Genomic DNA, 22,753 nt, shown 5'->3' on the forward strand with positions numbered 1-22,753 from the left:
AATATTACAAAATTTATACATCAATATTAGGTGTGTCTGGTTACCCTAAAACTTGTAACAATTGTTACAAATTGTTACTAAAAGTAGTCTGTTAACCCGAAAGTTCTGCAAAAGAGAGCGGTTGGAGAGAGAAATTTTGACAGTTCTTTCAGTGAGAGTTTGCAAATTCTTGCTGGACAAATTTCTTCTTGCAATCACTTGCAACTCTTCTTCTTCCCATTCATCAATATTCAATCAGATGTTTTCTATTGTTTGTTTATTTCTTTTTGTGCTTTCAATTTGAAAATATTTTTTTTTTTTTTGGAATTAGCAAGACGTAATTGTTTTTGGAGAACAACTTTATAAAATGTGAAAAACGTAAATATTAATATGTAATAAGAGAATAAAAGACTATTTCCAACATTTTTGACAAACGCCATTAGCAACACGTTTAAAGAATTCCGGGGAACACATCAAATCTATCTTCTCTTACGCTCATTTTTTTATTTTCTTGCTAATTTCTTTGTTATTTATAAATCATGTAAAATTGGTGGTGCTTTCTTTTTTTAATTCTTTTAATGGGGGACGATTTGCTTTGTTTTGACAAAACAGCTGATTAGTTGCAAGTTTCTGCAGGAACACCGTCTGTTTACTTTTCGCATTTTGCTTGCAAAAGAGAATAAAACTACATTACTCTCTCAGAAAGAGATTGCTGGACAATTCCTGCAGGAAAAGTAACCAGACACACCTATTCTAAGTCAAACTGAAAAAATCGCATGCGATAAAAAAATATGAAAAAATAATAAAAATTCACAAAATACTACAAAATCTATATTAACATCATTATAGGCATCTTTTTATGCGATTTTTTAGACTTTATTCTTTTATGTCAAGAGGGCATTCTGAATTGACAAAATTTGTCAAAATCGGTCCCGCCATTCTTGAGATATAAGCATTCTAGCTAACATCTCCTCCCTTTGTATATACACATTGTATATATTTCGCTATATATCCGACATATTTACTAGAGGTATCTACGTAATGGTCAAAATTGACCTGTTCATTTATTTGTGATTTCGCCGGGATTAAAAATATTCGCGATTCAATGGAAAATTTGACTTTTATTTAACACAAATGTTATAATCTATTTTACCCACTAAATATTAACCGATGACCATTAAAATTGGAAGACTTCTGCCCAGCCCTAAGCTCTATCCCCATGCCAACTTCCGCGTCGATTGGTCCATAATTGCGACCTGTAGAGCAACTGCAAAATCAGTAAATTTTTCAGTTTTTGGTCCATTTCAACCCCTTAATATTATGCGATCATCCCCAAAAGAAATAGGGTTCTATTCTGGCTAGAGCCCCACCTCCATTCCAAATTTCGTGAAGATCGGGCCATAATTGTGACCTGTAGAGTGATTACAAATTAACATGGACAGACGGACGGACATACATAGCTAGATCGACTCAGCTCGGCGAGCTAAGAAGACCCATATATACTTTCCTATGTGGGAAACCAATATTTCGAGGTGTTACATAATTTTTGGCCCAATCAAACTTATAATACCCCCAACACATAGTGTTGTAGGGTATAAAAAGGCACGAATTTAAATTAATATTTGTTTTTACTTTATCTGCAATGAGTTAATGTACAGGGAAACGTTTGCAATGAGTTTTTTGTTTTGTTTGTTTCCACTCATCTACGCAAACAGTACAAATAACAAAACAAGTCCCGTTATCTTAACATCGGTTTTGTTTCGTTTCGTACTTCATGAAAATACAGAACAAAACGATTGCAAACGTTTGGTAAAGTTGGTTTTTGTACGCTGGTTGTGCTACGATTACTTCTAAATCCATGTTGACTCGGATGGTAAATGCTAACTTATATATTCTAACATTTGATAATAGCCACTATTTTAGCAACTTTCCAGAGCTCAGTAAACACACACACTGTCAACATGGTATTCGCAACATGCAGTACAAAAGGGCCAACGAAGGGAAAAACAAGTTTAAGCAATGTAAGTTTAAATCCATCATAACCTTAACCTACTGCCTTAATTTGGCACATGAACCAAAATTCATCTTTATTGGAAAATGAATTGCGAATCTTTAAAGTAAAATTGATTTGTAGAATATAGACTATATAAGATATCTCGTGTCAAATATTCATGTTGGTTTTACGAAATTTCAATGTCAAATCTGCTGAAATGCATATGAGAGATGGGTCTGACTTCATTTCAATTAAATTCGGCTGGGACATTAACTTAGCAAAATACATGGACAGACATGAATATACAAATGTATAATTTTAAATGTTATATGCAAAGATAAACAGGAAACTAGTTGAACTGTATGGGCTCGGCGCACCTCTTAAGTTTTTCGCTTAAAGCTCGATGGACACCTGTTGGCGAAATCTTTTTATTTTTTTAGTAATACACAATATTTTTTATTAAACAGATTTATTTTCTTTTAAAGCTTGGACAAAAAAGTATAAAAAGGAGTGTACAGTAATGTGCAATGGAAAGAAAAACACAAACAATACGCATAACAAAATATATTATCTTGGGTGTGGGAAACAAAATAGACAATAAGGAGATGATTAAAAATAAATGTGGCAGGAATTCCAGCTGCCTAAAACGCAGTTATTTGTAAATTACCAATACAATTTGAGTGATATATAAGTATTAAAAATCGTATTTCAATTTAAGACGTTCGCGAATCAGAAGACCTCGTATAAGTTTCTTCCAATTGCCGTAAACACGTGCCTCGTATTTCTCTTGTTCCTTGCGTTCCTGTTCCTCTTGTTCTTGATACCAGGCGGCAGTAACTTGATCTTGGAACTCTTCGCATACAACAAATCCATCATAGGTGGGATGGCAGGCACCTTGATGGAAATCGAAGCCCACAACGGCATTGGCACAATCAATGCCAAGTTTTTTGCAGACCCGATTAAGACCAGGCACTAGCATAAGCCAGAAATTAAGCATTAAAAAAGAACTACTTATATTTAATAGGCGATACTTACGTCGTATATGAACACATTTCTTGGGCAGCATAGTGGGTTTAAATAATTCCACATTGCCATAGGCGTTACGTGGAACTATGCCATTCTCCGCTGTAGGTGGATCATATTCTTCAGTTTGCCAGTAACCAAATATTTCCAGTGGCTGGTCTTTGATAACAGTTTGTGTAATCTAAATATATATAGAGGTAAAAATGATATTTTCTGAAAGCAGTCCCAGCATATACGGACTTACCCTGTCCCACTTTGGTCTAGCCTTGACAATTTTGTATGGCTTTTCTCCCAGTTTAACAACTCGTGCCTGTTTTAGCCAAATGTCTCGAGAATGTAAGGTGTGAACACAATCCCTCGAATATACCGCCTCGCCGCGAATGAAGCCGAGTGTTGGTGCTGTTGGCGGATATATTGCTTCAAATTTCAGTAAATGTCGTTCCAATGCATAGAAGGGATGATTTTTATAATCGGAAATAGAAGTTGGCAATGGCTTCTCCTCGTGTATGCGACGCAGTTCTTGATCTTCCTTGATATCTCGTTTTGTACGATGACCATGGTATTTATGCAAAGCCGTATCTAGCCATGCCTTCTCAACTCTTGATTTGCGCACAACATTTGTCCACTGTGGGTTATAACGTGCAGTTACATCCTTTATACTTAGATCATTTTGGAAGGCAAATACGTACGCCATATTCGAAGAGGCAGATTTCTAATCGAAGGAAGAATATTACAAAAGAAAGACGTTACTTCCATAATTTATTATGATGAACATTTTCATTGTGAAAAATGATAAATTATTTAACAAAGGCTCTTAGTCCAAACAGATATTGTGAGGAATTTAAATGCATATAAATAGGAGATTGTAAGTGAGCAACATAATTTTTGAACATTCCACCAAAAACAACCCTAAATATCTAATATCTATATATTAAGTCAGAATGTAGGTTAGGTTAAAGGACGGTGACCTGCTGGTCTTTTGAGTTCATCCTAAATGAAGAAAGTGGAAAGAAAGAAAGATTGGTGGAAAATGTGAAGAAGTTATTGAGATATAAGGGTAATCCACGGCTAGAAATTTTGCCGTGTCGTCTTGAGCCACTTAAGTCTTCTGGCTAATTGAACACTTACTGTAGGTCAGTGTGAGAGAACGAAGACAAATCATGTGGCAGTTGTTCCCCCACCAATCTGTGTCTCACGTTAATGAGTGCTGCACAGTGGCAGAACAAATGTTCAATCGTCTCAAATTCTTCCTCGCCTTGACAGATTCTACAGTAATCAATATCATTGCTGTTCCATTTCGAGGTCTTTGCCCTCAACTCGCAGTGACTGTGATGACGCCCACCACAAATTTTAAATCAGGTTTCGAAAGAACAGTAGCGATTTTGTTCTCTTCTCAGTGAGTATAGACCAGATTCTTTTGGAGATGCTACATCCCCTTTCATCCAGCCATTTTTTTAAATTCTCTCAGAGTAATGTGTATGAATTACCTGGAAGACGCGGCACAGGGGTGATTTGACCGAGTTCTCAACTTCAATAATAGCAAATTCGGTCCCTAGCCTAGCCAATTTGTCTGCAGTTTCGTTGCCTGGAATATTGTAATGACCAGAAACCCAACAGAGCTTGATGGACAACCAAGTTTTTTCCAAGGATGGTAAAGGCGTTTATAGCTTTCAGTGTCGCTTGGCTATCGACATATATAGATACCGGACCGTTAGGACTATTAGGTCTGCGAACTAATTACTTTTTTGACCGCAAAGATTTCCGCATGGAACACGCTACACTCGTTTCTACACTTGTAGGATTCACGAACATTAAGAGTGTCACAGACGACACCAGCTCCCGTTCCGCATTGCATCTTTGAACCGTCAGTATAAACAGCTATGCCGCGGAAAGATGGATTGCTATGGGCCGAGGCGTCCCTGTCAGGTATGTGGATGTCAGGTGGGTCAAAGCTTAACCGTGGTGATGTATAATCACGTGTGTTGGCCTCCACTCCTATATTCCTTACACGCCCTCGAAGAGCAGAATGTATATAGCACTGGCTTGTGAAAACCGTACTTATTTAGTTATTTCAAATTTGCTATCTCGATTTATAGACGAACATGTTATACTAATTTCGTTCATGTAACGAACGCATAACAGCAAAGAAAAATGGGAAATGCTTTTGGTCCCTGCTATTCCATTTATTTTTTTGTTCTCCACCAATAAATCCACATTGTTTTTAAGAATACAACAATAATTGAATTAAGTCTCCAAGGTCGATATTATCTCTTTACTATTACCAATAGATATCTTTATTATCTCTAACTGGTAATTTACACCCATATATCAGCAGAACCTTTAAAACACTTACCCTTATTAAATCGATGCAGTGTATTTTGCCCTTAAATAAATCCAAGCATATCCATCGCTCTTCTACGTCACACCAAACCTCCACCCACATATCGCCAGCTGTAGGTTTTCTTTGTTTATCGGGACTATTCTCCTCGTCGGTGGAGAGCACACGGCGATCTCTTTTCGCAATTGTTGGAGCTAGTTTTGGTTTCTTAATTGGCGATGGTTCAAAGTCTTCATCGGAATCGTGTTTGCCATGAGTTTTAGGCGCAACTTTTTTCTTTCTTGTACTTTTTGTTTTGCCTGGATCGTGTGCTTGAGTATTATCATCGTGAGCTCCATCCAGTTGAGGTATTTGCAAAGAAACAGTGTTTGTTTCGGCAGTTTCTGATTCATTGGGTTTTTGGCTGGAACGTAACACACGCTGATTTGTCGCTTTCTTATCTATATTTGAGAGAAAATTTGTCGATATTTTAACCTTTTCGCTAGGACTTTTGCCGCGGGTTTGTTGTTTTTTCACATTGGTATTTTGCTGTATGATTCGTGGGAATTTTTCTTTGTACTGTTTGGTCTGTAAGAAATCAGTGGATATGTGAATTTGTGGAGATTTCGAACGGGATCGGGTAACACGAGTTCGAGTTGAGGTTGTGGGTGGATCCTCGGTTGTTGTGGCAGTCACTATTTCTTTGCCCTTAACCACAATTGTTGGAACTAAAGGTTTTCCAGATTCTATAACGAGTTTCTTCTTCGGTGGTTTATTGGGGTCGTCGGCGGCCTTATTTCGCTTTAATCGAGCCAAATTGGTCTTTTTTGGTTTGGGTGAATTTTCCTTTTGGGAATTTTCTAATTCATCAGTTTTGGAAGTATTATCTTCATGCTTGATGGCGATTTCTGATTTTAGCTTAGTTGGTCTTTCTTTTGAAACATCTGTTTTTTTGTTGGCAGTGTTTTCGGATCTTGATGGCTTTCTGGTTCTAGGTTTTCTTTCGGATTGCACATCCGGAGGTTTCTCAGTATCGGACATGGGAGTAGGTTTAGATATTTTATCTGAGGACAATGGTTTCGGCAGTGATTTAGAACTTTTGGCTTTTGATGCATCACCAATTTTGGATATACTGGTCATATTTCCGGTATGCGTATCCGCTGATATATTTAGTTGACCATTAATGTCCTTCTTTTCGACTTTGGTTGTATCTTTTGAAACTCCTAGTTTGTTTAATTTTGGTTTATCGTTTGACTTTTTCAAATTCGATGATGTTTTAATACTGGACGTGGCTTTTTCTTCCTGCGAGGTCATAGGTTTTAGCTGAATTTTTGTATCTTCCGTTTTTTCTTTGATTGTATCTTCTTTAGTCTTTGAACGACTGGGCTTTTCGTTTGAGTCATGGCGTTTATTAGCTTTCTTGGCTGGTTCCTCTTTCACGGATTTTACTTTAGAGGAAGTACTTGGTTTTTCCAAGTGTTTAGAAGCTTTTGTGCTCTCCACACTCTCTCCTTTTTTGATAGGAGCACCTTTGCTTTCGCCCTTATCATCCTCCTTTTTCAGTTTTAAAGATAGCAAGTCGGATTGTTGGGGTTTCAATGACAAAGGTTGCATATTGTTGATCAATCGACATTGCAGACCCATTCCGCGCAATAAAATTATAAATATGAATATATAATCTTGCTTGCAACATGCCTGCTTTTTCTCAATCTGTTTGAGCAGCTGACGATGGGCCATTGCCTTCTTTTTTGCAGACTTTTTATCTGGATATAAATTTTGCGAATTTAGGGTTATTGTACTTTTGAACCAAGTCACTAATGACTGATAGTATTTAATCTCCGTACCACGCTCAGGAGGATATGCATTTTTACTGGGCAACAATTTGAGCGACTTTTGCATAAGAATTGTGTCATTTAGAAGTCGATTGTAACGATACGTACGGCCGAAATGGCACAACAGACTGGCTTTGTGCATGAGTAACTGACGTTCTTTCATATCTCGATTGAATTTTCTCTTCAAGGCCATCTCTAAATCCTGTTGTGTACGCGTCTTTTTGTCGCGTTGTCTGCCTGGCAACTCAATGTGGATCTCAAGATTACCGGAGTGTGAAATATCACTAGACGCTGTGGTTGAGGTATCAGCGTATTCGGAAGACTCTGAAAAATATTTATGTCTCGTAAATTTGTAGGCAGTTTTTAAGATTTCTTAATCTAAGAAATTTTATTATAAAAGTGAATACTACGCAAAGCTTTTAATACTTACGCAAGCAACTTTTCATTCTTGTGGGGAAATTAATAGTGTTAAATTGATTTATATATTATTTCCCTTCGGCAAACTGAATGTTTAGATCAATCTATAAATTTTATTTTAGATCAATCTATAAATTTTTCGTCGAGAGACAACCGAGGAAAACAAAGATATGTGATTTTTTATTTTGTTTGGTGTTACTGTTATTTTTAATTAGGGTGAAGAGTATAATTTATAGATTTTATGAAAGAAACCCACTGGTTGACCTTCAGATAATTTTTCAACAAATTTACGGCTTGTTGTGAATAATTTCTTTATATTAGACGATTTCTCCAACTGGATAATAAAAGTCCTAACAGGGTACAAAAGGTCAAAGAATTTGTAATATTGTTCCTGATCGACCAAGTGGCCAGTCTGGTTTAAGGACGAACACTCATGCATAAAAGGGAACTCGGTGGTTTTCTAAAAGAACAGCGTAATTCGACGTATGTCAATTTTAATTTGGTACTTTGTGAGAGCTATCTACAGAAAAATTGTAGGAAAAAGCTGATGTTACAATATTTACGAAGTATTTAAGGTGACAATATATGCAATTTTATTTTAACAAGTAAAATAGTTTCAGTCGTTTTTGCCGACAGATGTATACCCCAGCCTTGAGTAATGAATTTTCAAACTGTTGACCCTTTATGGGGGATGTTCCGAAGCAGTTGGCCAATATTGACCAATTCGTATCTGACCTAAAATTGATTACAACGTGCCAGATTTGGACTATATCTACTACTATCTATACTTTATATGAAATATGTACAAATTTTTGGAAAATGTGTAAATATGCGTGAGGTGCCAGATATAGCCAACCGATGTATTAGATTTTTATACCTCATCTAATACACACAAAAATATTGGTATGTGCAAAATTTGAAGGAAATCGAACATTTATATTCAATTTTATGAGAAATCATAAATTCCAACTAATTACATGTTCATATCAGATTTCTTTCTGGTTAGAAGAAATTTAGATAAGTTGTAAAGAATCGCCGAATTGTTTCGCAAGTTATGACAGATATAAGTATTGGAAATTGTGACCCTTTGTGGGTGAGGTACCAGAAGGTTTTCGCAGATATATATCATCTTCACAACAGATCTTGATTGAAGAAAGTTCGATGCGTATTTTTTCTTCGAGCGTTTTGTTTGTCAACGTTTGAACCCTATGTGAAGGAGGTACCAGAAGAAATAGTCCGATCTCTGCCATCTTTACAACAGATATTTTGTTGATGACAATATTGAGAGTTGCGAAGTCTGAATGAAATCGGTTGTTAATTTCGTGTTTTATAAGTTTCACGAATATTCAAAAAACCCTTTGTGGGGGAGGTACTTGATGGAGTGGACCAATATTGTCCATGTTCGCACAAGACCTAGCACTGATGTAAATATTAAGATCTGCAAAGATGGAGCAAAATCGGATTATCCTTTCACTTTCTGTGCAATAAATTATTTTCTTTGCAAATTTTGACATTTTTTGGGGAGGTGCCAGAAGGAGTGGACCGATATTGTCCATCTCTGAACTCGATATACCCAGTTTGGATTAGATTGAATACTCCCTTCGTGAGATATCGTGCGGACCAGCCAGCCAGACAGATAGACGGACGAACATCGCTAGATCGACTTCAAATGTCCTGAAACGGATTTGGTCCAAGAGACCTAGGGTATAAAAACATTATTTCGATGAGGCACGTTTTGGCTGTATTAAATGATATATGCTCTCTCTAGCCATATGGCTGAGGGTATAAAAATACAATACTTCCTTTTTTCCTGATTTTCAAGAGAAGATAACTTATTGTAAATGCAAATAATTAAAAAATAAGATGTTCATATAAATTAATAAATACATTAATGTGTCGGTTGTGATTATCGTTAAACTGCATTGTTCTTGATCAGAGTTTTTTTTTTGGAGTCTCCTCAGGTCACACTGCTAACATTATTTACTTATATCCATTAAGCATGTTTGTAGAAGAACAGGGAGCCAGTAGCCCATTGAGACTAAAATAACTGAAGTTTTGACACAGCTAACCCTCTGCTCAGAAGCCAATATAGATGTCCTACTTCACTTTAATGTCGGTTGAACTTCAAACCACTTAATATCTCCATACTTGACGTCTGAACACGTAATAATCCATCTGATTATGATAGTTCTAAAATGGAATGTGGAACGCATGCTGGTGGTTTCTACGATTTATGCACGATTTGTCTTCATTAACCAACACAGAACCAGTAGTTATTCTACAGTTAGCCAGAATATTAATAAAGCGGCTAAAGATGACACGATAAGTTCCTATTCGTGGATACAAACGTTAAGACAACTGCGCGTCCTTTAACCTAACCTAATAGTCAACAGAACTGGTGAGCTTGATGATTCGGTGACTATATATTGATATCTGTAGAAATCAAGCAGCCACAGCTTTCTTGATTTCAACAAACCCGTATATTATGTCTATGAGACACTCAAATACTTAAAACCAAAGATCTTTAAAAGGTGTTAGAGAATCCCACTACTGGTGACCTCTCTGCATGCATTTCTCTATGCAATTATATCACTTTTTGTGTAATAATCTTTTTCAATTGATAACTTAAAATTGAGTACATGAGCCATATGTAAAGCACATTCCTGTTGATAGCGCCTTTACAATTATACACAAAAATGTTATTTCGCGGAATTAAATATAGCATGTCTACGATTAAGTTCAACTTTGCACATTTTCATATTTTTTATCAGACTTAGATCAAGTACAATGATTTATCATACAGCTAGGTTCCTTTTGGAACCTTTTCCGCAAACCATTAAAGCTTTATAAATCCTAAAAAAACGTTATCAAATTATTGATACCAACTTGTTTTATTTTCTAATGATCTGTTTTTTATGACGATTTCAATACAATATAGAATTAAGGTAAAACAGATTGGTAAAACTACAGAAATACATCCCTAAGATTATGCCTGCTTCCTGAATAATATTTGATATTCTTCCTCATTTTTTAAATGGATTAAAAATCACGAAAGAGGGTGGTATGCCCGGAATTCGCTTCCAAAGTATTATACGATATAATCCATCCCATCCCATGGATGTTTTTCACACTTTTATTTATATTTAATATGTTTAATGATAGTTTGACTGAAGGTCAATAAAACAATTTTATTTAGTTATTTCTTTATTTATTATTTTTCTTTTTATGTTACAAAGTACATATTGATAAAAGAAATTACACAACACACAAGTTTTACATTAGCTTTGTTTTAGTGGAAGACGTCTACTCAAATTTATCGTCAAATTCGAACTAAGCCTTCTTCCATCTGTGGCGATGTACTTATTTCTATAAATATGTGCACAGTGGTCCGTATCGGTTTCATTGTTCATTCTTTTTTCCGGTGGTACATTTATAATATGTAACATTTCTAATGTGAATGTGTCTTTTATAGTTGTTTTCTTGTTCCATTATATCTATATCCTTAAAGTTCGGTCTATGTCCTGTTAATGTGCTGCTAAAGCTGTCTTCTGTTCTAAAGGCTTGTCGAATTTTTGATCCGATTTATGTCGGGAAAGTCTAGTTTTTAATTTCGCGAAATATTTGGAGGGTGTATTATTGCCTGGGCACGCAAACATTTTGACCGCAGACCTTGGACATTCCAACAGGACCAGCACCATCGCCCTCAGTACGCGCCACCTAAGAATGGTTACAAAATGAGGTTCCTCGCTTCATTCCCAGCGCACAATGGCCGCCGAAATCTTCGGATACCAATCCGTTGGACTATTGTGTCTGGAGTGTTTTGGAAAGCAAGGTTGGCACTAAAAAATACCAAAGTGTGGATCACCTCAAGCAAGCGCTTCGCCGGGAATGGACCAAAATACCGCTGAGCAACATTTGGGCAGCATGTGACGGTTTCATTGGCCGTTTAAAGACCATAATTCGTGCCAAAGGTGACCAATTCGAACAACTCTAAACTTATTCTAAAATTTGATGATATTTCCGACATTTGTTGCTTTCATTCAATAAAATAAAAAAAGAGTAAAAATTATGGCGTTTGACTTTGTAGCAGTTTTTTTTATCTCACCCTGTATTTATAGAAGTTTAGTACATAAGCACAGATTGAAGAAGGTTTAGTTCGAATTTGACGATAAATTAGAGTAGACGTTTTCACTTAAACAATGCTAATGAAATATTTGTGTGTTGTGTAGTTTCTCCTATCAATTTGTAATCAATTGTGTACTTTGTAACAGATTCCTGAAGATGATTGTCGATGACAATCGAAATATTGGATAATAAAGAGGAAAAAGAAAATAACTAAATAAAATTATTTTATTGACCTTCAGCCGAACCACCATCAAGCATATTAAAATGTACAAGGTCAACAATAAATAACAACAGCATTTATATTTAATTTGAAAAGTACCCATAAAACTGTATTTTTCTTTCGAGTTCACTCTCATATCGTCATACAGAAACAGATCCTTAGTTTTGTTGTGTATATTTTTCTACAACATCCTGCAGAAAAAGAAAATGTTGTCGAACAAAATTAAACGTTGACAGCTTTCATACAATGTAGCTTTTGTTGTGTTCTATTTTTGATATCTGAACAAGCGTTTCCTTCACAATTTTGGCAGGAAATCTATACTAACATCAGATATGCCAGATTTTAACTTTCATTGGAATACGGGATACTGAAATCATTTTAGTATCACATCTGCCTAAAGAAATTTTGTTGCATTGTTTTAATATTTTTTGACATAAACACAGGAAGACATTTCAAAAGTCATGCATTTAAGGGTTTTGAGAGTCGAGTTTTTCTAAGTCTAGTGCTATTTATTATCAGCTAGTCAGCTAACTACTTAATGGAACAATAAGCTAAAGTTAACGTAATAAAAACACAATATTATGTTTGCATATCATTTATAACATTTATTTGTGTGTATTCAGCAAATGTCAAGTAAGTGCTTTAAATCAAACGTATTTTTCTCATTTTCAGCATTCATTCATTTTCTAATACTTGCAATCAAACATAGATTATTTTTTAAAACACACACACACTCATAATTATAATAATAACATTATGATTGACATTGATGATGTAAATAGTGGTGACTTGTTCTTGTTGTAACATTTCGATATTTGTGTTTTTCTTTGTTTGACTATTTGTTTTAATAATTTTGATTTGATTTTAATATTTGGTATTGGTAATTTTTGTATTGTATTTTTATTTTTTTTTAAACAAATGTTGTATGTATGAATGTTTTGTATTTTTTTCTATTGTTCTTAATTACTGAACTAAGTTTTTTTTTTTTCAAATTGTCTTGAGAACTAACGTGTGTATTTCTATGCATACTTCATAGATTTTATTCTAAATCAAAGATGTCATCACTAGTATTGGGTTTTAACAAAATTTATTGTAGTTACTTTTCGTAATATATATATATTTCGTGTTTTATTTATTTTTTATATAATTTTTTAACATATGAATACATTTTTAAAGTAAATTCGTTTTTAATCAGTTCTAAATATTTAAATTAACTACATTGACTAATTTTGCTTTTATCTCTTCATTTGACTAGCATATCCTTTCCAGCATCTTCCATTTAGTTTATATTTGTAATAACATCTGATGTCACAAAAGATATAAGTTGGAGGTATTTGTATGAAATGTAATGGTTTGATTTTCACGATACAATCAAAGATCTTCATGATTAATTGATTCTACCTTTTTGCTATATGACTTATATCACTTTCGAAAAAATGTCCAAACTATCAGATATTACTACAATTCATAACTTGGGGTGCTAAGAATCATAGTTATTTTATTATCAATCTTTTGTTTTATTATCAAATTTCATTTAGAATTTCGTGTAAATAAAATTGTCGTTATTCCTAACTATGCTTAGTGACTGCTACAACAACAAACGCGGTACACTCGAGAAAACCCTTAAATGCATTTCAACTTAAACAATGAGATTAATAAACCAAAAGTATATAATAAAGTAGAAAAAGACAAATTAAATGTTTAATATTGATCTTTGTAGTCGGAAACTTTTTCAATAAAAAATTATAACACATATCATATTAACTTTATTTGGTTGCATGATATTAGAACTTTTGCAAGAAGTTGGATAAATTTATTATCATGCAAAGAATTTCAATGGGTAACGTTGTAATTAAAGATTTAAAATTGCTTTGTAAATGGAGGAATATATTTAAATTTATGAGATCTTTATTTAAAAACTATAATACTACTTATTTGTGGCAAATGTTCGGAAGCCGGAGTCATTGGCAAAGAAGGACCGATTTAATCGTTATTCATAATTGGATTAGAACTTGGTGATGAATACAAATACCTTTTCGATATTTCACGTTCAGATAATTAATGAAAAACGGTCAGGATCATTTAAAATATCCAAAGAATTTTTTAAATGACTAGAAGTAATTGTTTTTAACAATTCCCGTAGGTAAGTGACATGTGTTTTGTATACGAAACATGTATGATGTGTCTAAACCTCGCCGTAAAAAACAAGTATGGAAAGCTCAAAAGTTGGGCGGAGCCGACTATATGATACCCACCACTATGCATATTAAGTAGAGCTCTCGTAAAAGAAAGGTTTATATTGCAATTTCTGAGCTCCATGAGATATCTGGTACAAAATATCATTATGGTAGAGTGCATATTTCGAAAGTTGGAGATTTAAAGATCAAATCGGATGAAACATATATACGGGAGCAAATTGCTAAACTCGGTTGAATTTCGAAAATTCACTCCATTTGGGCTAATATTAGCTATTTGGTGCAAAATAAACCTGAAATCGAATAATGATATATATGGAGGCTATATCCAAATCTGAGCCGACCTTCATAAAATTGAAAAAAGCTATTTCTTGGCTGCATCTGATATCTGGTACCAAATATTATTCTTGTATCGTGCATTTTACGAATTTGAGGGACTTAAACACCAAATCGTATGAAACATATATATGGGAGCTATAGCTATTTCTGAACCGATTTTTATCAAATTTGAAGAAAATGCTTGTAGGCTGAATTCGGTAGGAAATGCCAAAATTCACTCCATTTGGACTGATATTAGCCATTTGGACCACAATAGACCTGATATCGGTCGTAGATATATATATGGGAGCTATATCTTCATTTGGACAGATTTTCACCAATTTCAATAGAGTTCGTCTTTGAGCCATACAAATGTTATTTGGAAAATTTCATCTAAATCGAATAATAAATGCGACCTGCATTTTGTTTACAAAAATACATGGACAGACGGATTGACGGACGGACATGCATAAATCGACTCAAAATGTGGTTCTATGCTGATCACCAAAAGGAACTTCATGTTACAAACAAATGCACAAAGACATAATACCCTTACCACTATATAGTGTAGGGTATAAATATACTATGTTCGGTTGTTTCCCGAAGGAAGTTACCGATTTGTTTCAAACTTGGAACACATATTTTTAAAATGTTCACAAAAAATATATAGTATAGATCCACCTGCTAACAAAACAATCAAATATCTCTTAGGCAACAAAGGAAGCATCTGATTTGAATACAATTTTGCATTTAGATTTATTTGAGACTTAAGCATTAGTCCTCCCCGCACAATGCATAACAATTTTGAATAATTACATTTCTTCAAACAAACAAAACTTTAAACTTTTCAATACTTTCGCTCACATTATATATTGTGTGAAAATAGAACTTCTTCCACTTCTTCTGATACCTGCCCACACACTGATTGTGTGTATTATGCTTATTTGTCCTCCTGTTCGTAGATCCCACATAAAATTAAAATGTTATCAACCTTCCTAATACTTTGCACATCTCAATATGTCTGTTCATATTTTGCTTGGTGAGAAAATGAGCTATAGCGATCCATTCCTTTAATACTACAAATGATCAAAACTTAAAAAAAAAACATTTAGTTGGTAAATGCTGAGGGCATATCTCTGTCGGCAATTCAAGCGCAACTGTCCAACTTATCTCCATATTTATAACATGTGTTCAATGAAAGTAAAAAAAAGTCCGACAACAATTTGTAATTGCAACAAAAAAAAAAAAAATGAAATGAAAATAAATATAAAAAAAATTACTAAAGATAAAATATCACAACCGCAATTTTTAATAATAAATAAAAAATATATACTTCGTTTTTGGTAGCAATGCCAAAAAAGAAACAATTCATTACAAAACTATTTTTTACTACAAATATAAATGATTTCTGTTAAGATATCTTGATTCAAATTCACACTTTTAATAACCTTCATTTGTCATTTCTTGCATTGTTACCAAAAACATAGGTATGATGACGTATGGAATAGCAACTTGCATTTTGCTTATGATGGTTTCTATTCTTTTCAATTTTCATGGTGTGTGTTCCTTTAGATATGAGCTTAAAATTGTCTTTGGTTTTGCAATAGCATTTAATATCTTTGCAGTCTCATTTTTTTTTAAATATCGAAACTGTGGAAGCGCGCGCAATTGAGACCTTATAATAGAAATATCCTTTTGTTTATTTTGTTGTATACTTTCCTTAGTATTTTGTCTTAGGGACAAGACTAAAAAATCATGATAACAAATTACACACACACTCTCCAGCACATACATAATGCATGTAAATTAACTACAATCAAAACAATGATGATAACATTACGTCTATAGCCAACCAACCATCACCAACCAATATACAAGGTGTCACTACTTGCGTTTCCTACCTGCAACTTCCTCAAAATCTGAATCGTCAGTATCCCCAGCCGCCACAACAGTTGATGCTGGCCGGGTCTTGGTATGACGTTTGACACGAGTTGATTTCGTTTTGCTCAGCTTCAGAGGTTCTTTGCTATGACGATCTCTGCCGCCTTTTGTCTTGACATCTTCCTCCTCTTCGTCATCATCGTCCTCTTCGTCCTCACCATCATTGTGAGATCGATGTTGTTTTTCGCCCAATGCAAGTAGTGAATAAACATCCATGCTATCGATTTGTGAGCCCAACGATTTTTTGGATGGTGTGCCAGCCTTTTTAGCTGCCGCCTCCTCTGCGGCATGCTTTGCCAATGACTCTTTAACTCTTTCCAGGCTATTGGCATTTTGGAGTAAATCACTGAAATCAAAAGCTTTTGTGTCTTCCGTTTTGTGAAAATTGCCTGAATCGTTGTTTTCGTCACCATCTGATTCTGAATCTGATAAATTACCCAAACCAGCATTACAATCAAAATTTGGTACAGGTGACACAGACGTTTTGGACTCGTTTGCCTGGTTGACATTAAAGAAACTGGATTCTATGTCAATTTGATTTGGATCGACCAAATAATTGTCGATGCTGCCATCGCTACTGGAGCCATCATCTTCGTTATCGTTGCGTTGTTTTCGACTACTTTCATTGGGCGTTTTGGCGTTTTTTGAGTTCGTGCGTGAAGTCGACGCCGAAGGTGAGTTTTTTCCTTCACTGCTTGGCGGAGAGCATGTCTTTGGCAGTGGCCTATATTTGTTGTAAAGTTTGGCACGTAAGGAAAGACCAGGCCGTTTCTTTGACGTTCCTTGTTTTGCTGCACTGCGTGCTTTGGGCTCCCGTTCACCCCTTATTCAAAGAAAATCAAAAATAATAATTTGGGAAAAAAACTAAATTGAATAGATTACCTTTTTCTTCCTCCACCTCCACTTGATGCGCTAATAGCAGCTATTGGCGAGGACTCTTCAAAATCACTATCATCGTCATCTGACGACTCGCCACCACGGGTTTCTTTACTTGGCTTCCATTCATCCTCGCTGGCGGAGAATCCTTCTGACATAGATTCTTCTTCGTCAGACATCTTGGTTTTCTCTGCACCAGGTTAGGTCTGCTTTGTTGTTTTTCTAAGCTAATTTTTCATTCCTCTTTCAGCATTTGCGTCTCCTTTTGCAAGGATTATTGATTTTGTGTTTGAAAAAAGTAGAATGGAATCAAACTGTTATGCTAGTTTATTCTAGACTTAGATAATTGGTTTTATTGTAATTCCATAAGATTCTATTTTTGATATTTCTTTGATTAGACACAAAATATATATTGTTTTACAAAATTCAGAGGATTTCAAAAGTTCTGAAATTCCTGCTACCAAACTCTTTGCGAAAATAAAATGTTAGGGATTCAAAAGTCGACTTTCGACATTTGTCTTTTTTGCTGGTTCCGTCTACTCCTCACTTTCTTGATTTTCTACATTAATCGACCGTATCGACAACTGTGTGAAACTGTTAAATATTTAAAAATATTCATGGCAGAAGAATACAGGTAGATGCATGGTACAATGATATCAAGGTAGGGCAGAACTACCATATGATTTTAATTTTTTTATTTTTCTGGCTTAATATGTCAACTTAATTTGTTTATGTGTGCGTATTCTTTTCAATAATAAAAAAATTTTCAGAAAATATTCAAATTCGGGTGTTTTCAAAATGCTTATTACACAATATGCATCAAGAAAATCTACAGTTTTTGTCGCGAAATAAGCCATAAGAGATATATAGAACCTGGTTTTGAAAAGAAGTGTTGACCTTTCATTCAGTTTTCGCGGTTTTCAATTATTTATTCAAAATAAATGCAACAAGTTGTATGATTTTTTTATTGTTTTGATACTAATTCTGACATTACAAGCCAAACAGGTAGACCTCTATACTTGCAATTTTTTCAAAGTTGACCTACCTTCTCTTCATTGTACCATGGGTAGATGCATCAACGCTTGGGAGCATTGATATGTCAAACAAATTTAAATGTTTTTTTCAAATATAAGTAGATTTTTATACGTTTTCTTATACTACGTCATTTGGAGGCTATTATAATTCGCGTTTTTCAACAATTTTTACAAATTTAAAAAAATTTTCATTCAACATTTTCAATTCCAAAATTGGTTTGACAGTTCATTGTCCCAGCAGCTGTGTCGATGCGTCTACCTATATTCTTCTACCATGAAAATATTTTAGAAGTTTAACGTAATTTTCTAAACAGAAGTTGAACAACGATTTAAATTATCATGTAGTAGTCGGGCAGGTAATCGCATTCACAAACTGATATTAGAATTGAAAATATTAAATGACAAATTATTGAAATTTGTAAAAATTGTTGAAAAATGTATATTATCATGGTACAATAAAAAGGTAAGGTAGAGCTACCAGCTGATTACAATTTTTTCTAAAGCAGGAAATACATAAAGCGTTTATCTGGCTGGCTTAAGTCATCGGCTGGCTTCTTCGGAAATGAACAAAGGAGCCTACGGCCAAATTCGAACTAAGTCAACCAACAACTCCTTTGTTCATCTATGAAGAAGCCAGCCGATGACTTAAGCCAGCCAAATATGCGCTTTATGTGTTTCCAGCCTAAGTGTGCCCGACTTCTGCGAATTTTATGTATGTGTTTATTGTTTCGAAAAATAAATAAATAAATATTTCCAAAATCAATGATTGGAAGACGCGTAAATTGCGAGACGCGCTTTAAAGCCATTCGCCAGTTTTGCCATAGAATTGAAAGATAGAAACGTTATTTTTGAAAGAAAATCCAGCCGTTTAATTCATTTTTCCCATTTTTTCATGCGGAAATATATTGTATAAATTAAAAGAACTTGTTGTATGGAACTTTTACAGAAAGCGGACAAAGCCTATGTAGTTTTACGAAGCTGTTCTACCCATGGTACAATGAAGAGAAGGTAGGTCAACTTTGAAAAAAATGCAAGTATAGAGGTCAACCTGTTTGGCTTGTAATGTCAGAATTACTATCAAAACAATAAAAAAGCAAACAACTTGTTGCATTGATTTTGAATAAATAATTTAAAACCGCGAAAACTGAATGATAGTTCAAAACTTCTTTTCAAAATCATATTCTATATATCTCTTATGGTTTATTTCGCGACAAAAACTGTAGATTTTCTTGATGCATATGTTGTAATAAGCATTTTGAAAACACCCGAATTTGAATATTTTCTGAAAAATTTTTTATTATTGAAAATAATACGCACACATAAACAAATTAAGTTGACATATTAAGCCAGAAAAATAAAAAAATGAAATCATATGGTAGTTCTGCCCTACCTTGAATTCATTGTACCATGGTTCTACCTACTTTTTGTACCATGTATATTATAACAACTTCCTATTAGCGTCGTAAACAAAACATTAAAAGATCTACTTATTTCTGATAAAACATTTAAAAGTTGTTGACATATCAATTTTCTCAAGCGTTGATGCATCTATCTATATTATTCTACCATGATATATGTTAAATAAAATCTTATTAAGGAGTTTAAGCTGGAAAATAGCTCTAATGTAAACGCACTTCTTTCTCGTGTTAACAACAAGTTTTTTAAGGTGAGAATACATAAAAGGCTTTTCTGGCTGTCTTGTTCGGAAAAGAACAATGGAACGTAAGGCCAACCTAAAGCTCCTTCGTTCCTCTACGACGACTTATTAGAAGATATACAATTTGTATCTGTAAAACATGGTAGAAATAAGAAGGTAAAGTTATGCAAAAATATGTTTACAATTGTTTCAAATATAGGTATAACCATGGTACAATGAAGAGAAGGTAGGTCAACTTTGAAAAAATTGCAAGTATAGAGGTCTACCTGTTTGGCTTGTAATGTCAGAATTACTATCAAAACAATAAAAAAGCAAACAACTTGTTGCATTGATTTTGAATAAATAATTTAAAACCGCGAAAACTGAATGATAGTTCAAAACTTCTTTTCAAAATCATATTCTATATATCTCTTATGGTTTATTTCGCGACAAAAACTGTAGATTTTCTTGATGCATATGTTGTAATAAGCATTTTGAAAACACCCGAATTTGAATATTTTCTGAAAAATTTTTTATTATTGAAAAGAATACGCACACATAAACAAATTAAGTTGACATATTAAGCCAGAAAAATAAAAAAAATTGAAATCATATGGTAGTTCTGCCCTACCTTGAATTCATTGTACCATGGGTATAACCTTTTTTTGATATAAAATAGGTATAACCTTTTTTGATATAAAATTTCACTGCAGGGCAATGTGAACATATTTTATGCCTAATAATAGAAAAAATCGCCGTTGTACTTAACAAAACGCTAAAGGCAGTGGTTCGGATACTTTTTTTGCGGTTAAGGAACAGCGACACCACTTTAGATAATTTATTCGTATATTTCATGTTTCCTAAAATTGCAAAATGTAGAATACTTTATGTATGTATGCTGTTTGGTTACAACTTGAAAGTGATGTTGCCTTTCCGGGATTTTCTAGCGATTGCTTAAAGTGCTGAGAGATTAGGACCAACAGCTAACAACTATACATTCAGGGAAATGATGTGAAAGCATTAAGATTAAATATTTAAGAACTATTCTTCTGCATTTCCAATTTAATAATCCAAATTCAAAAAATGTATATTTTCGAAATAAAAATAATTTATTGAAAATTAATTATTTTGTTTACATTTTTGGATACATAACTCTGACACTTGTATTACGTACAAAAACTAATTTTTATATGGTTGTTGTTACGACTTTTGTACAACAACACTTGCTGTTACCCGGCATTTTATGTATTCTCACCTTCATTCAGAAAACTGAAGATGAGAACATATAGCACTTGCTTAAGTAAAAGAGCAACATAAAATAAATATTTTACTATAGGCCGTTAAACCATGAAACACCAGTTCTTATATCTGTTTTTGCCGCACAATAAAACAAACAAATGCTTTTGGTATTAAATTTAAAATAAAACTGTTACACTATTTATTTTTTTTATTCCTGCCAATGGAAAAAATGATTTTTGCACACAACAAAACGTTTTTAGGGCTAAAAACTACGCCAATCTTTATTCCTAATTTATTTTTGCCCGGATTTTTCATATTTATCTTTTCATGCTTTAAGCACACTTTCATGTCCCTATCATACTTCAGAGTTGTATTTTCCTATCTAAATAAAATTGTATGTGGTAATGCTGGAATTTTGTTCATGAGCCGAACACAAATTTAAATAATTTTTCATTCAACAATTTCAATTCCAAAATTGCTTTGATAGTTCATTGTCTTAGCAGCTGTGTCGATGTGTCTACCTATATTCTTCTGCCATGGGTAAAACCATAGTAGAATTAATAAGGTAAAGTCAATGATGGATATGCTCATTTGAAATGACTTTACCTTCTTAATTTTACCATGGGTAAAACGTAAAATGATACTTTTCTCTATTCTAGGATGCGTATTGCTCTCGCGACTATTATATTACACTATGTAGATGTCGAGATTTTTCAATTATAAACAATTTTATGGTTATTGCCACAAAATACAAATTGTGCGTACATCTCGAAGCAGGAAATTCCAATTTTTAATTTTAGCATGAGATTACTTGGTATAATTTTGGCATGAAGAAAGGCAAGGCGAGTGGCCAGTTTTTTTATTAAACTTTTTCTTTCTTTTTTTCATGAGCGTATTTATATTGATGTAAGTGCATTGAAACGACCTAATCTGGCCACTTTCTCGGTAAAAGTACTTATAATTTTATTTTTTTTCTGAGATCAACATTATTCACACCATTTGTGATTTTATATTACAAATTTGTTTATAGTAAACATGTGAGTAGCTTCGTAAAACTACAGAAATGAAACCCTGAGGCTATGCTCTATTTTTGTCAGAATTACCAAAATTATATGCAACAAGTTATTTTAATTTTTTTTATTTCGAACATTCCCAACGCTACTCTTTACTACTCTCTTTAGGCATTGAAATGACAGCTACAAAAAATATTTTATCAGCCGGTGAAAAAAATCTACCACTACTCATTTAAAAACATAAATATTCTAGATGTTATTTTTTCAATATTAGTACCAAAATCTACGATATCATACAAAGAGTTGAAATCTAGATACATTCTACTTGTAGGTACACCCATGCTAGAAGAATACAGGTAGTCGTATCGCCACAGCTGCTGGGACAATGAATTGTCGAACCAATTTAAACTGTTAAATGAAAAATTACTAAAATTTGTGAAAATTGTTGAAAAATGCTTATCATAACAACATCCGATTGGTGTCGTAAAAAAAACTTATAAAAAATTACTTATTTTCGAAACAATATTTTAAAAATTTTCACATATCGATTGATGCATCCACCTGTATTCTTCTACCATGGATATACCCATAGAAT

At 33.8% G+C, this 22,753-nt stretch overlaps 1 protein-coding gene across 1 annotated transcript; it reads right to left on the minus strand.

The window, feature by feature from the left end:
* Positions 1-2,521: 2,521 nt before the first annotated feature.
* LOC131800501 (DNA repair protein complementing XP-C cells homolog) lies at positions 2,522-17,724 on the minus strand. Its single transcript, XM_059126470.1, has 6 exons — positions 17,243-17,724; positions 16,321-17,183; positions 5,349-7,468; positions 3,240-3,707; positions 3,008-3,176; positions 2,522-2,944 (listed from the first exon to the last, which is right to left on the minus strand). Exons 1-6 carry the CDS (start codon positions 17,413-17,415, stop codon positions 2,667-2,669), a joined length of 4,071 nt encoding a protein of 1,356 aa, XP_058982453.1. The 5' UTR covers positions 17,416-17,724; the 3' UTR covers positions 2,522-2,666.
* Positions 17,725-22,753: the final 5,029 nt, after the last annotated feature.

This window comes from Musca domestica, unplaced genomic scaffold (genome assembly GCF_030504385.1).
Source record: "Musca domestica strain aabys unplaced genomic scaffold, Musca_domestica.polishedcontigs.V.1.1 10, whole genome shotgun sequence".
Taxonomy (NCBI): Eukaryota; Metazoa; Arthropoda; class Insecta; order Diptera; family Muscidae; genus Musca; species Musca domestica.